The sequence below is a fragment of the Musa acuminata genome, chromosome BXJ1-1 (assembly GCF_036884655.1).
Source record: "Musa acuminata AAA Group cultivar baxijiao chromosome BXJ1-1, Cavendish_Baxijiao_AAA, whole genome shotgun sequence".
NCBI classification, from domain to species: Eukaryota; Viridiplantae; Streptophyta; class Magnoliopsida; order Zingiberales; family Musaceae; genus Musa; species Musa acuminata.
In genome coordinates this window covers 14,268,213-14,282,846 of record NC_088327.1, presented here as the reverse complement: position 1 = coordinate 14,282,846, position 14,634 = coordinate 14,268,213, and the positions used below count along the sequence as shown (strand labels likewise).

At 44.4% G+C, this 14,634-nt stretch overlaps 2 protein-coding genes across 2 annotated transcripts; both read left to right on the top strand.

Annotated features, from left to right (window-relative positions):
* Window positions 1-276: 276 nt before the first annotated feature.
* Window positions 277-3,432, top strand: LOC135675629 (trihelix transcription factor DF1-like). The gene is made up of 2 exons (XM_065185974.1): window positions 277-1,301; window positions 1,564-3,432. Exons 1-2 carry the CDS (start codon window positions 688-690, stop codon window positions 3,041-3,043), a joined length of 2,094 nt encoding a protein of 697 aa, XP_065042046.1. The 5' UTR covers window positions 277-687; the 3' UTR covers window positions 3,044-3,432.
* A 7,314-nt stretch (window positions 3,433-10,746) lies between these two features.
* LOC135675606 (zinc finger protein ZAT9-like) lies at window positions 10,747-12,006 on the top strand. Its single transcript, XM_065185924.1, has one exon. The coding sequence runs from the start codon at window positions 10,861-10,863 to the stop codon at window positions 11,851-11,853; it is 993 nt and encodes a 330-aa protein (XP_065041996.1). The 5' UTR covers window positions 10,747-10,860; the 3' UTR covers window positions 11,854-12,006.
* The last annotated feature ends 2,628 nt before the right edge of the window (window positions 12,007-14,634 follow it).

Genomic DNA, 14,634 nt, shown 5'->3' with positions numbered 1-14,634 from the left:
CGTACATTGCTAGATTTATAGGGAATTAAGATAGCTTCTCCCAAGAAATTACTTACTGTGATCCAATTCCCGTAGGTAAACTACGTACGTAGGTAAGCTGAACATTTTGAATTCACGGTTCTGCCCTTAGAACGTGCATGGCACGTGGGTGGTGGCAGGACCATCGAGTAATGCCGCCTGGACCGAGATGCTCATCCTTTTCTTCAGGCTGACGTCACCCCCAGTACCATCGCTTTAAGCTTTCTATCTACCACTCGGCTCACACACACTCTCTCTCCTCCCAATAGCCTCTGCAGCAGCTGCAGCAACTGTTGCAGTGAAAGAGAGAGAGAGAGAGAGAGAGAGAGAGAGAGAGAGGAGAGGTAGGACGACCTCCTCCTCCTCCTCCTCCATCTCCTCCTCCTCAAGGGTTTTTAGGTTTCCCTGGCCTACCTTTCGAGGAAGCTCAAGTCAAGTCCTTTGTGATTTCCTTTTTGAGTGTTGCTATTGCCTTTCCACCCGAGAGAGAGAGAGACGGAGAGAGACAACAGCACACGAGCATAAGTGCAGCTCGACATCCTGCAGATCTGAAGGTGTTCTCATGGAAAGAGGAGCGTTCCCTATTGACCCACGAGAAAAGAAGCAAGTGATGGAGAGAAAAGAGTAACAAGAATAGAGTGAAGGAAGAGAGAGAGAGAGAGAGAGAAGATGCAGTCAGGCTATGGAGGAGTGTCTGAGATCCAAAAATTCATGGTGGACAGCTGCGGCTCCTCGCTCTTCTCCATCTCCTCGGCGAACCCCACAACTGTCGGGGCAGGCGCCGTCGACACCCCCACCACCGACATCCACTCCGCGGCCCTTCACCCCCTGAAGTACCATCCCCTCCCTCAACCTCACCAGCCGCAACCACAGGCGTCGCCGCCGCTGCCTCCCCACTTCTCCCACTTCCACTCCGTCTCCATCACCCAGCAGCTCTTCCATCACCCCGCCCACCAGTTCCAGCTCTTCCACCCTCAGCAGCAGTACCTGGAACCAAGGCAGCTCATTCCACAGCACCAGCTGGGCCTGGATCATGAGCCGGCTCCGGAAAACTCCTCGTCGCCAACAAGAATCATCCCCGGCAGCAGCAGCGGCGGAGGGCCATCATTTCTGACGGCGGCGATGAGCTTCAAGCTATCTGTGAACGACAGCAGCGGCGGCGGCGGCGGCAACCGGGAGGGGATCAATGACAATGACTCCATTTTGCAGGGAGATGATGGAAGTGAGAGTCGTCTCCACCACTGGCAGAGAGAGGACGAGTCTTCCATCAAAGAGCTATCATGGTAATTGCTGTATGGCAATCCTTGTTAGGTCTCCTCTCGCATGCAAACTTAGTTTAGCACTCTAAGAGCTATCAGTTCAGCCCTAATTAGGTTGAAGGGAAGGAAACATATACATCAAAGAGAAATGATAAGAAAAGACTAGCTGATGATTCCTAAGACTGATGGAAAGGGGAAAAGAAGCTTAAAAGTGCGACTAGAAAGATATCCTTCATATCATTTGGACCCATTCCTAAGCTCTCTACATATGTTGGAACAACTGCAGGAGGCCACTGGATCTGGACTACATCAACAGGAACCACAAGAGGTGCAAGGATAAGGAGGCCGAGACCTCAAATAGCAAGCACTGCAGGAAGAACAAAGAGGTGGACGAGACAGAAGATGTACAAGTCGCCGGTGGCAGCAACTACAAGATCTTTAGTGAGCTCGAGGCCATCTACAACAAGCCTGGGGGTGGAGCCAATCAGACGGGCTCAGGTTCCGCCCTCACTGGTGATGAGGCCCCTTTCTTGCATGCCACCACCGTCGCCGCCCCGGGGCCACCTGCAGCCGATGAGGAAGAGGAGGCGACGGCCAAGAAGTTGTCTAAGGGAAGCGGAAGGCGGAGGAGGAAGTGGCGGCAGCGGCAGCTGAGCTCGGTGGCTGCCTTCTTTGAGGACCTCGTGAAGCAGCTCATGGACCACCAGGAGGGCCTCCACAGGCAATTCTTGGACGTGATGGAGAGGAGGGAGCAGCAGAGGATCAGCCGCGAGGAGGCATGGAGGAAGCAGCAGGTGGCGAAGTCCAGCCGCGAGGCTGCCACAAGAGCCCAAGAACGCGCTCTTGCCTCCTCACGCGAGGCCGCCATCATCTCCTTCATCGAGAAGTTCACCGGCGAGAGCCTCAATCTCCCTTGCAACCTCCCATTCCCGTCCCACATGCCCGACGCTGACGCCGACAAGGAGGACCACACCAATACCCCCAACAATATCCAGATCGAACCCTCCTCCGACACCTTCAACAATGGCGATCCAGGTAGCTCTAAGATGTCCTTCAACACAAGTAGATGGCCGAAAGCGGAGGTGCAGGCACTGATCCGTGTCCGGAGCGGGCTGGAGTCGAGGTTCCAGGAGCCGGGGCTCAAGGGCCCACTTTGGGAGGAGGTGACCGCCACGATGGCCACAATGGGCTATCACCGGAGTGCCAAACGGTGCAAGGAGAAGTGGGAGAACATCAACAAGTACTTCAGGAAGACCAAAGAAAGGGGGAAGAAGCGACCGCAGCACTCCAAGACCTGCCCTTACTTCCAACAGCTGGACCAGCTTTACTCCAAGTCTCTCAACACCAATCCTATCACTTCCACCTCTTCCCCTAATGCAACAAATGTGAGCACTATTGCTGCTGCTTCTGGCGCCAATGAGGGCCAACGAAAGGACAACTCTGAGCTGCTCGACGCGATCGTGGTGCCGGCGGATCACCAAAGCTTCAGGTTCTCCGATATGGCCGCTTTAGGATTCGATTTCAACAGCAGAGGGGACGACAGCGATCAGGCTGGTGGTGGTGGTGGCGGAACTGCTGCAGAAGGCCCTCTCGAGCCTCGTGTCAGTGAGGATAATAACGACGAGGAGGATGACGATCAGGGAGGCGGTGAAGAGGAGGGAGAAGACGAAGAAAGGGAAGGAGACAGCCAACGACTGCACCAACTCGATCAAGAGGAGGAAGACCTACATGACTCGAGCCTCTTCTTCCAACGCCTTCGATCCTGATGGCCTCCTCTCTTCTCCCAAGTTGCATGGCTTGATGTCTTTTTTGAGGTCAACACCCGTTTGGAAGTATAAATTAGCAGTACTAACTAGTTTTAGCAGGTGAATAATCATGGGGTGTATGATAAACCTATCATGCAGAAATTATAACTGTACTTTATCCTACCCACTGCCACTTTCCTACTTTCTCCTCCATCAACACAGGGTTCAAGACATCGGTAATATCTCCCCCTTTTTCTTTCTGCCTTAGGGTTTGATTTCCTATAGCTGTGTGCCGCTGCTGAGCCCCCATCATGTCGAGTAAGACCAAAGGTGTTCATTGTTGTATGGCAGGACCTTTGTTTTCTTCTTATAGACAATTGAGGCCTGTCACTGTTGCCATGACATGGAAATTTGGGTCTTATGTGTGCAAATCCTGTATCCAAATCGCAGCATATTATATATATATATATATATATATATATGGTGGCAGAGCAGAACGGGACAGCTGCTTATTCTCTAGCCATGCATGCATGGTTTTCTATTAGGCTAATGCTGGGGTGGTTGTTGGAGTCTGTATGACATGATGAGAGAGGGTTTCGATGAGGAAGACGAGAGGAGTACTTCCATGGCGGTCACATCCTGGCTGAATGAATCCAATTTAATGGAAATTTCAGAAGGAAAACAACCCATCTCTATCTTCTTCTCTTCCTCCTCCTGCTCCTTCTGAATACGGTTTGGAGCTCGCAAATCGATGGTGAACTCGTCTTATAAATGTTCTTCTCCGGTGTGCAGCTTTTGGGACTTCAGAAGCAGAAGAACAAAGCTGCTATTCCTCTGCAGGTCTACCATCAGAACAATGATGTAAGCTGCAGCAGGAGAAGCAGAAAAAGATTAAACGCTAATCCAATCAGCAAACTCTTATGGAATGGTAGAGTCAAAATGACATGTGTGCCTCCTCCTCTTCAAAGTTGTGTGGTGGACTATGGCTTTCTTATGTGTTCTTTCTTCAGCCTTCCCTGTCAAAGGACTGTAGACATTACAAAGCTGGCATCGACATGCGAGAGGGCGACTTCTTGGTTGGATGGAAGGAAACACAACCAAACGCTCCCCATGGTTGAGTAGTTAATGTCACACACACACACACACACACACACTCTCTCTCTCTCTCTCTCTCTCTCTCTCTGTCACTTACGTATATTGCTTTTCTCAGTTCTATTCAGAGGCTTTGACGTTTAGATTTGGCGTGCTGGTAGCCTTCGCCATCAACCCCATGAAGGAAGCTGGTCACGTTGTCAGTGACGACCAACTCAGTTGTGGAAATCTGAGGATGGCTATAAAAATGGAGCTGCTCTTGAAATGGTCACCATGTTCAGGGCCTTTGCAGTGAGGAGTCAGGGGACCAACAACAATGGTGGCAAGCATGCATGTCTCATCAACCAGGTAGGTGCAAAGTTGATGCTGGATTCTTCTAATTTGGATACAAGATGATCTGATATATTCTCATGTTATTAGCTCATTTTAATCCACTGTATAATGCCTGACACGCAAATCAACATATTATTATATTTTAAAGATTATATACAAACGATAAATGGCGAAGAGACCCAAATCATTCAAGTCTATAAAATGACATCTCAATCATATCACCATCAGAACATTAATAATATAAATACATTAAAATGTATCCAACCATTCAAGCGGGTGTCTGTTCCCTCTTCACAGCCCAATGCCCAGCCTCGACCCTGAGCTCGACTTCTCGGAGTTGCCGTGCTCTGTCACTGGGTATTAACAGCCATGCCTTCACTGTTCTTTGAATTGGTGGTCTCATCTTTGCTTATAGTTGTTCTATGGATCTGTTTTCCTTGATCACATGTAGTTTGACAGGTTGATGTAACTTAGGCTAAACCTTCTAATTCTGGTGATCATCTATATCCAATTCTGGTGATCTCTAGGCAACACTTCTCCTGACCGGAATTGATTGCTGGAAAATGATGGATTTAGAGGAATAAATGCACTTATTTTCTGAAGACAGGATGTTCAACTCCATTAACAGAATAGGCTACCCATTTCTGCTTGCATTGTGGATGCTGGGAAGGAATATACATTGGCTCTATGTGCCCTCTTAAGCTGCCACAGCCTCAACTGCTTCAGTCTGAGCCTACCTGTGTATGGTGTAAGATTCTTGTATGTGGCAGCATGAGAACAAGTGCAGAAATCACTCGTCAACATAAATAAGAGTGTGCAGCATTCCATGATTGATGGATCATGGAGAGGGCACCATTAAGAGCTCTCTTTTCTTGCTTGATATGTATGGCAGAAACCTGCATCAAGAACGTAAAGAACTTTTCGTTAGAAATGTTGGCTCTTGCAATTCCATTCATCTTTATGTTCCATCTTCACTTGCCTTTGTTGTCAAGACTAAGCCGAGGGATTATAATCTTCCCCATTCAAGAGTTTATCGTTCTTGTTAAGAACAAACATAGTCCAGAATCAAAACCACTTTACAATTATGACATACCTCCTTGGCCCCCATATGAGGTAACTTATTGACTCTGGGTATAAATCACTGGCTCAAAATGTTTAGGTTCAAATTAATAATAATAGATTCATCTAACCCAAGTAGGTTAACTCTTACCCCAATTCTGATGAAGGACTAAACATGGTATTACATGTTCAATTGACTTCTTGTTGCATAATCCATTTCTACCCGATATACATATAATGTAATTAATCCAATGTCAGAAAATATGCAGTTTAATTAAATAAGACAACAATCCGAGACTGCAAAGTGAAAGCAAGGTTAAACTGAGAGTTTCCTCCAACCTTTTACCTTCTCTAGAACTAAAAGGTATATATCAGAGTTCAATTTCAATTCCTTCAAATTTATGCATGTGCAAATGCATTGTTCTATGCCAACACTTATCCCATCTTTCTCTGGCTTCCAAAAAGTTTTAACCTTAGATCAGATTGCAACTCCTAGCAGAATGACTCCCTATGAGACCATCATCTTACAACAGACCTCTCTCATCTCACGTTTAAGAAAGTATTTAATATGCTCCAACCAGTGTTGGCAGTACAAATTACACATCTCATTTGAAGTTATCAAACCTGATGAGTCAGTGTATCATCCATAAAGATGAAACTTGGTGTTAAGGAAATGTCTCTATGTGTGCCAGTCGAATTTTTCTAGGAAAATGATAATTGATAAACAAACAATTCAAGAATGACGTAAAGAACCACGAGATTGTCCATAATACGAACCTTTGATCGATACCGAGAAGCATCTGCCTTTGGAAGTTCAATAGTGTGACCTTTCATGGCTGAAGAAACATCAAACAGTCGTTTATCAGCACATAGGTAAAGATATAAAAGTTATGTTAGTACAACTTATCCACCACTTTGATGCAACAACGAGAACCAGTTACACATGATATATTTTTTTCTGATATGAGTAGCAAAATCTAATTGCCTATGAATTAGATGGCCTTCTTCCCTGAAATAAAATAACCATAATTATAAACCACAAGAAAAAAAAAAACGCAAAGCATGTGCAAATCAGCAACAAGGGGAAGAAGTGTATGCCAGACATAAGTCTCTTCTGCCCTCTTTTACTATCTTCTAGTGCCTATGGAGCCCTATCCTGAACAAGGTACAGAATGTTACTTGTAATCAAAGTTCGCAATACCGTACCGTATCGATATTTCGACCTAGGCTCGGTACCGATACGGTATGGTGTACCGCTCGGTATACTCAGGTCCACCGATCACTGTAGCATTGCTACAGTGCACTGCTACAGTGCTACAGTGCTACAGTGTGGACCGGTACCGGGCGGTCCACGTACCGCTGGCCTGTCAGACCGGTATGTACCACCCATACTGGGCGGTATGATTCGGTATGACAGACCTTGCTTGTAACAAATCTTGAATAATCTAATCAGAGATTAAATCAACAAAGAATATGAGGATCATACTGATAATTAGACTCCATATGTTAGCACAATAATTTCTGTTGACGACAGGGTTAATGCATAACTCGTTAGGCCTACCCAAAATGGAAGCAGAAGAAAAATGGCCAGTCCATCTGGTAAAAGCCAAGTATATATTCATGTTTGTCTCATTCCAAAGCATAGAAGTACAAAAATTATTCAGATCATCAGTACAGAAACAACAATTTGTAACAAATAGAGTTTACTCTCCTATCAACAACATGAAATAATAAGCTCTTCAAGATAAGGAGCCAAGAACCAACTGGTACATAACCATCTTGTTGACATATTACTAAAGTTCAAAAGGACATTGACATATGAATGCAATTCAGATTTAAGTGCAAATGATACGACTTGAAGAATATAAATGAAAGTTCAAAATGTAGTTTTTTAAGGCATATGCATGTAGCTTTTTCTGTTGCCCGTCTAATCGATTTCATTATTGGATGAATAAAGCAAAATACAGATTGCTTTTTGGGAAAATTTGGCAAGAAAGAAGCCAGAAAACAAAAGAAGAAAGAAAAGAAATGACAGACTCTAGGAGAAAGGACTGAGATGAAAAGTGCTGTTGTTGATTTCTTTTCAAATATTCCAACAGTGCAATGAAAAATGATTCCCATTGAAAGAGAATGTTATTTGCATGTCAATAAGAACCAACAAAAAGGAACTCAGAACGTAGAAGGGCAAATTGAGAGTGGAGAAGAGGCAAGTTGAGAATGACAGATCAATGGTCTATGCATAATAATTTTAGAGAACACAAATGGAGATGACAGGCTATTCTTTTTTGCTGAAGATCTCCCAACTCTGTGGTCTATTTGGCTAATCAAATGAAGATTTTGCCATTGGAGGAAGTTAAGCAGCACTGGAGAACTGGGGGCAGACGGCAGGAGCAGCACGTCATTCCTCTAAGCTGGTAAAGACCCATGTTTGCCCGTCCGCCTCTTCCATGCTAACATAATCAATTGCATCAATCCTAGCATCCACACCTGTGCATCTCCTCCATAGGAGATGGACACAATTATCCATCTCCAGACATGTTAAGTGACGTTATGTGGCACTTGTTCAAAGATTCAATGTCAAGGTAAGGAATAAAAATACATGCACACTAAGATCTAAACCCTTAGCACTAAAGACGAGTTAACACTAACCATGACACCAAATTATACGGTGATAATGACATCGACAGCAGACAAGAAAAATCTATTTTGATGTATGCTCCAGGTAGATGACATAGAGACTCATTGTGAATGCATTAAAGAAAACTGATTGTAAACAAGTATCTGAAAATACTTCTATAGCAACTATAAGATTTAAAGCAAAAGTATGGTCAAACATTTCAGAAGTCATCCTGGAGAAATAATCATAGATCAAAACAAAAATTAGGTAGCATTAAACACGAATTAGTTGTTGTTACTTATAAGCTTATGGAAAGAAAAGGCAAGGCTTTTATGCTCTACTTGGCTAAATAGAACCCCTGTCGCTGCAAAGACTGGAAAAGAGTACCACAAGTAACCAGAGGTTTCACCACAGGAGTTACCTCCAACTTCCTGCTTTCATTCATCATGACATTCACTGAATCCTGCAGCTCCTTAACTTTGGCTTGAGCACTGCCGAGCAAAGACAAGAGAAAAACCAAATAACTTTGGCCTGAGCAAATGAGAACAAGAACTTCGGAAAAACTACATAATGAAGTGACTTATATCATCTTATGAAACATATATAGCACAAATCAAACTGAATTATAGAAATACAAGTACATAAACATGCAATGGAAGTCTAAGTTGTGGATACCTTTTTAATCATGCTAAATCTGTACAACAAGTTTGGAATTATTTGGTCACTAGCACAACAAGATATCGAATGCAGCTGAATATAACTATACCCAACATTTTACTGAAACCATGCCTCAAGTGATGAGTGTCTTATAAGCTTATCTTAGTAAAAATTTGGTATTGAAACACCATATTGATCAAAATTTTCCAAATATCCATCCTTCAATTAAAAGTTTACATTAAATTTTATTCTGGGTCAAACAAAATAAGTTGTGCATTCAAGTATGTTATACATAATCATCCATTCTATAAATGTGTAAATTGACTCTTGCAACAAAAAGTAAAACCAAACTTTTAAAGGAAAATGCCAAGAGAGACAGAAGCAATCTTCTGAATAGCAAGTTTAAGAAACACAGACACTAAAGAAGATTGCTAAACAAGTAAACTGGAACTTTAAGCATCTTTTAAGCTCGATTGTTGTCCAAAAATGACAAGACTGTTGCTTTGAAGTAAAATGGGTGTGTAAAAGGTCCAATAGGTTCATAAGACATCCTCCTGGTTTTGTGAGGAACAACAATCTTGTATCATTCGTGGTAACATAGCAGAACACTGGATCCACAGTCCATCCTATCTGAACTTAATTGCTGCTATCCACTGCCTACTTTTGATGGACAAAAGCACTGAAGTACAAGAAACTGCACACTGGACCCCATGCCCCGACATGTGCAATGGGGCTTGTCAAATAAAGATAAGATGTAATTCTTGATTTGGATTAGAAAAAAGTTTTGCCATGTGCCAATCTGAATCTAATACTCATCTTGTGGCAAATTTGTCACCATCAGTAGTTCATCATAAAGAAACAAGAAAAGAAAAGGAAGATCCGATTAGGAAATAAAAACTCCTCTCTGTTTCACTTATACAAAATCATGTAACTCCAAATATTGTAATGTGGCCATTGTCCATAATTATATAAGCAGTATCATAAAACATACATTAAAGTTCATATAGAAGTAGATCAACACTTAACTTTGAACAGGACAAGTCCCATCCCAGCAGCAATCCCACAAGACAAAGCTGGATTGTGATGCTGCATCCATGATGCCCTCTGTGAACACGTCAAGGAAATCTCTACAAACAGCAAAGGCGAAGTAGAAATGGAAATATTAACCAATATAATAACTAATAATAAGGAAAAAGAAATCACACCTTCAATCTTTGCCAGCGCCGTTTCTTACGCAGTGGCATACTGGTCCTACGCCCATTCTATCTAAACCTAAATTACACCCATACAAACATTAAGAAACAATAATAAAAAATAGAAGGACAGGAGGGGGGCAAAAATTGGCAAGAACCAGGACGTACTTTGGCTTCCTCGAGGATGCCCGACGACGCCGAGACGATCGATGAGAAGGCGGAGTCGGCGGACTGGAAGACAGAGTCTGCGGCGGCGGTCGTGACTGTTTTTTTGTGACCGTCGGCGAAGGATCCGGCTACCTTGAAGACGGATTCGGCGGTGGCGGCGGCGATGGTTTGATTGAGATCCTCGACGCACTGGGCCTCCCCGAAGACGCCAGCCGTCTCCTTAGGCGGCGTTCGGGCCACCGCAATCTCGGAGCCGGTCCCGAGGTCGGCGGTCGCCGCCATGGTTCTTGCGCAGGAAACGAGAAGGGAAACGAATCGTCACCCAACCCGAGCGCGAGAGAGCGAGCTCAAGAGAACCAAACTGGACCGGGTGAATTACTTGATGGACCGGTTCAAGATTCGGATGGCGAGCCTCGGACCGGTCACCCGATCGATCAAAGCATCGAAGGTGCATCTCCTCTTTCCACCGAAGCGATCATGATACGCTGCGGACTTGCTACTAATATCTTATTGCCGTGTTTAATGACCTTATGACCTCCCCCCAACCCCCTTCTCCTTCTCCTCCTCCTCCTCCTCCTCGTTGGATTTAGAGAGAGGAATGATTATTGACACTGCATCTCTCTCTTTAGTTCCTGAAATCAAATTAGAGTTAAGTGATGGAACAGTAGTGAGAGCAAGATTTTGAGGTTTAGAGATCCAAAAATCCGAGCTTTGAAGCCATGGAGAGGCACAGATGCAAACTCTGCCACCGGCGCTTCTCCAACGGCCGCGCCCTCGGTGGCCACATGCGCTCTCACGTCGCCCATGTCCCTCGTCCCACGAGGGCTCAGCAACCCCTCCCCTCGCCGTGCGCATCCTCGTCCTTCTTCCCGGCGGAGGAGGCCAAGGATCCGGAGGCGGCGGCGTCGTACGGCCCCCGGGAGAACCTCAGGACAAGTTTCAGTCTTGTCGATCACAAGTTCGCCTTCTCCGTCCCCGCCACGGAGGGGGGAGGCGGCGGGTCCTATCCCGTCGACCGGGATGGCGAGAGCGACGCGGAGTCGTCCTTTCGACGGCGGTTCAGCCGCAATCGCCGCCGAGAGGATCCCTCCGCCGACGCTGAGCCGGTCAGCTCCATCTCCGACGCCTCCCCCGAGGAGGACGTCGCCCGCTGGCTCATGCTGCTCTCCCGCAACGCCTGGTCCAAGTCCGAGGTAGACGGCCACAGATCCAACGGTTGGGATGAAGCCAATGAGGACGAAGAGGATGATCTCTATTACGAGGAGGAGGAAGATGAGGAGGCGAAGCAGCCTACAGCCACCGCTAGATCATGGCGGAAGAGGACGAGGTACCAGTGCAGAACGTGCCGGAAGTTCTTCCGGTCGTATCAAGCTCTCGGCGGCCACCGCGCGAGTCGCAAGAGGGCGGGAGTGGAATGCATCCCGATTGCCGGAATCCGAAACCACAGCGATGACCGTTCTGACGCCAATGCCGCCGATCGCAACCCCAAACTCTTCGAATGCCCTTACTGCTACAGGGTTTTCCCCTCCGGCCAGGCCCTCGGCGGCCACAAAAGATCCCATCGTCTCTCCACCGCAGCCATTGCCGCCGCCATCCCTGCTCGTCCCCTGCTGCCCGTCAAAGACTGTTTCATAGACCTCAACCTTCCAGCTCCATTGGAGGAGGCCGAGCTCTCGGCGCTTTCCGTCGCAACGGAGTTCGCGTCAAAGTGACCTCCTTTCTCCAATCAAATTCCTCCCGGAGCTCAAATACGCCATCTTGGAGGCTGTTTGGTCAATTTTTCAGAGGTGATGCTATAAACACCGAAAAATCTCTTCTTTCCAAGTTAATATTCGAATAAAATACAAACCTAGGCTCATCTTTAATCGCTTTTTTCTCTTACGATTCATGCGAATCCGATTTGGGTTATCGGTTACAGTTGCTCCTGTAGACACTGCTCAGCAGAGTGGGACGATGAGGGGATTGAAGCCACGAAAGCACTTTAATTTACTGTTGTACGGTTAAAGACTAGTCTTTTGAGAAAAGCTGCTATCTGTTACCGACGACGAAGAATCAAACCAGAAGTGGGAACAGGAGAGTGTTCCCTTTCCTCTTCCTCCCTTACTATGCTTTGGCAAGTTTGGCGAGCAGACACCACAGCTTCCTTCGTTCCCCTTTCGTGTCTGTCTCTTCTCGTCTCCGTTCTCTGTGTCTCATGCACCTGCAGGACTGTGCAGGACCTGACGAGGTCCCACGCGGCTGCTTCAATCGTTGCTCGGGTAGGTAAGGCGAGTGCCGCACAGATTCTTCGTTCTCCATGGAGATGCCCTGAGGTGACACGAACGTGGGACTGCACCATTCGCGGGGTTCCGGTCACCGCGGCGGTGGAGTTTGGTGGATGCGTTTTCGCCCCAACTAACCCGAGAGATGCTCTAGATAGTGATCCGGCAACAAATCCAAATCCTCCGCGGTTCGTTCGTGCCAGCAGAGGAAGGTGATAACCGACTTATACTGCGATCGGTGACTGGACTCGGTTTTTTTTGGGCACTATATTGTCTACCGAAATTAGTTAGTGTGTGAGGCAGGAGGTTGTCTACCAATAGTTAATTTGCACAGCGGAGACAAAGGGGGTAGAGAAATCAGGGGAGACTTGAGGCTTTCGGTGAGAATATTCATCGACGAATTAGAGTCTGAGCAGACTTTGAGTTGGAATTTTGATGCTTTGAGAGCTTCAAAGGGTGGCAAAGGGTTAAGCCAGTTAGACAACGTCGGCCTGAAGGTTGTGCAATTGGAGGTGCTTGTGCTTGAACCTGCAAGGCAGGAATTGGGACATAACAGCCATCACAGTATAATAATACGAAGGACTGAGAGGCTGATGGAATGGCTTGGCAAAACCTTTTATCGGCGAGAGTTTAAGTTTTATATCGATTTGTGAACGAAGGATATAAAAAATAATTATTATTTCGATGTTTTTAAAAGAGCTAGAGATTATTAGCAAAGAAAGTCCTCTTTCTTGTGTAATTATGAATTATACAGTCAGAAATCAAAGGGACTAAATTGGTATGATAACTCAGTGCTTTCCGAGAAAAAAAAATCAAAAGAAGATATATTTTACAGAATTTTAATTGAAATTATAAAAAAAAATAATGAAATATGATTTTATAGTATTAGGACAATATATCCAAAAATAGATAGTTTTTTTTAGAAAGTTATATATATATATATTTTTGGGTGTCACTGTTCTTATGGGATATAAAATCCAAATTCAAAAATTATGAAAGGGATCAAAAGGAAAGTAAATGGAAAGGATGGTTCGGGTAATGTCTTGGCCAAATAGGAAGCCCTAGGAGGCTAATGTTACAATGGTTGTTGATCATAAGATCATTGATCCGATGGAAGGAGGAGAGAGCTTTAGGATTAATTTGGGGTATCGAAAATCTATGGGTCATTAAAAATGGAAGTAAGAATATTCTTTCCAAGAGGAAGAGGTTTTACGATTAGGTATTTATTAGGAATAGATGAAATAATACTTTGCTCAGAGATGCTTAGTTGACATACTAGATTAGGAAGGGACAAAAGTTTTTGGTATATATGGTTATCGTAATAAGATTGATGTTCTTGATCTCGAGACCACCTTTAACCTTGAGACTGTTAATATAGTTCTAACTTATGAGGGGTATCTTGTTGTAAGTTTGATTACTATTCCAAATAAAATATCAGGAGATTAAAGAGAAATTTTTACCCAAATGTTCAAGAGAGTTGAAAATAATAGCTTTATCGATTTGGGAAAGTACCCCTTCTATTCCACCCATTGAGCTGATTAATTACTTTTTAAATAAGCTAGCCTTGGAACATATTAGAAAGACGATAGTGATGGATGAATGCATTGAGATACTTAAGAGGTCCAGAGCATTTCTTAATTCCTAACGTGTTATAGATCTTGTGTTTGATTTCAGGATTATAACATTTAGGGAAGAGGATGACTAACTTGTTCCTATTAATTTAGAGGCTAATTAAGGAGCAAATGTTAAGGGCTTTGATAAGATTTTGACCGGATGTATCACTAGCCTTGATGCTTAACAGGACATCATTTATAAATATGAGATGAGAAATTTTGAAACTTATAATATCATAGGAAATAATCTTTTTGTTGGCCATAAACTCTTTAAGGATTCTGATAAGGTTCTATTGGACCAAAACAAAGAGAAGAGTGGAAAGTGAATCTCTCTACCTCACTCCATGAGAGCTTTTAAATTAACTAGAGGGAAAGTTATTAATGACACATGAAAAAGTAGGATATGAAATACATGATTGAATCCAGGATGTAAACTTTAGAGGAAGGTTCATTCATTCAAAACAGTCCAAGATTACTTTTCAAAGTATAGCATCAAAAGCTTTGGTAAAGTCCAATTTAATCATAATTATCCAATTTAATCAGAATTAATAGAGCTTTTCCTTTAGAGTGATACATTGAGCGGGAAAGTTCATATATACTAGAAATTTTATCATGGATT